At 64.2% G+C, this 1,151-nt stretch overlaps 1 protein-coding gene across 2 annotated transcripts in view; it reads right to left on the bottom strand.

Moving 5' to 3' along the window:
• LOC116652667 (protein enabled homolog) overlaps positions 1 to 1,003 on the bottom strand; it is a 1,736-nt gene extending 733 nt beyond the window's left edge. The window contains exons 1-2 of one of the 2 annotated variants that reach the window (XM_032441793.1): positions 284 to 1,003; positions 127 to 164 (exon numbers count right to left, since the gene is read on the bottom strand). In XM_032441793.1, the coding sequence (XP_032297684.1) occupies positions 127 to 164; positions 284 to 940 (695 nt within the window). In that variant the 5' untranslated portion in view covers positions 941 to 1,003. Of the gene's footprint in view, positions 1 to 15; positions 165 to 283 lie in introns of those variants that run through there. The other variant, XM_032441794.1, reaches the window with a different exon arrangement.
• Positions 1,004 to 1,151: the final 148 nt, after the last annotated feature.

Below are 1,151 nucleotides of genomic sequence, written 5' to 3'. Positions count from 1 at the left end.
GGGGGGGGGGAGGGGAATCGGTACCGGGAAACCGGGAAACACCCCCCGGTATTTAACGTGACCCCCCGGTATTTAACGTGACCCCATGGAGCTCCCGTAAAACAACCCCCCGTTCACTGTTCGCAGTTAATGAGCCGCTGCCGGGGCTGAAGGCGGAGACTCAGGTAACGGAGGAACCGGGGGGAGGGGGGGGGGACACCGGGATAACGGGGATGAACGGGACCCGGAACAACCGGAACAACCGGAATAACCGGAATAACCGGGACCCCCCAAATCCCCGCAGCCCCCCGAGAAACGGCGCCGAACGATCGAGGACTTCAACAAGTTCTGCACCTTCGTGCTGGCCTACGCCGGGTACATCCCTGCGGGCAGCCAGGTCAGAACCGGAACCGGAACCGGGAGGGGACCGGAACCGGGATCGGGGGGGGGACCGGAACCGGGTTGAACGGGGACCGGGGGGGAGGACTGGAACCGGGGGAACCGGAACCGGGGTAGGTCGAGATGGGAGCGGGTAGGCCGCGGGGTAACGGGGTGTAGGCCGCGATGAGGAGCGGAGTAGGCCGCAATGGGAGCGGGGTAGGCCGCAATAGAACCGGAGTAGGCCGCGCCGTACCGGGGTAGGCCGCAGTGCTCCCGTGTGGGCCCAGCCGGTTGTGAGCGGCCCCAGCTCCGTCCTGTCGCTCCGTTCGTGTCCCGGGACGGGTCGGATGGTCCCGGGGGGGTTTTTGGGTCCCGGTGCGACCCGAGGCCTGTAACGAGTGTGGCGATGTTGGAGCATACATCTCCCATGGTGCTTTGCGGCCCGCTTCCGGTATAAGGGAAGGAGCTTCCGGTTTGGCGCGATGGGTGATGGGAATCGGAGGCGTTTGGTGCAAGGGTTGCTAGGGGAAAATGGAGCGCGGGACTGCAGCTCCCAGTGTGCATTGCGGCCGGGCGCCATTTTGTGTCGGGGAGCGACGGGAAATGGAGTTCAGGGAATGAAGGGGAGGGTGAAAGACCCCGATGGGGGGGGTGGGGGGCGAGAAAAGCCCAAATTAACCCTAAATTTGGGGGATGGGGGGGAATCCTATAGTTTGAATTGGGGGAGGGTCCCATAGTTTGAATTGGGGGTGGGGGTGGTTGATGGCCCACTGGTTTTAATTCGGGGGGGG

The sequence above is a fragment of the Coturnix japonica genome, unplaced genomic scaffold (assembly GCF_001577835.2).
Source record: "Coturnix japonica isolate 7356 unplaced genomic scaffold, Coturnix japonica 2.1 chrUnrandom570, whole genome shotgun sequence".
Lineage (NCBI taxonomy): Eukaryota > Metazoa > Chordata > Aves > Galliformes > Phasianidae > Coturnix > Coturnix japonica.
Note: the sequence above shows the minus strand (reverse complement) of the source record. Positions and strands in the feature narration are given on the sequence as shown.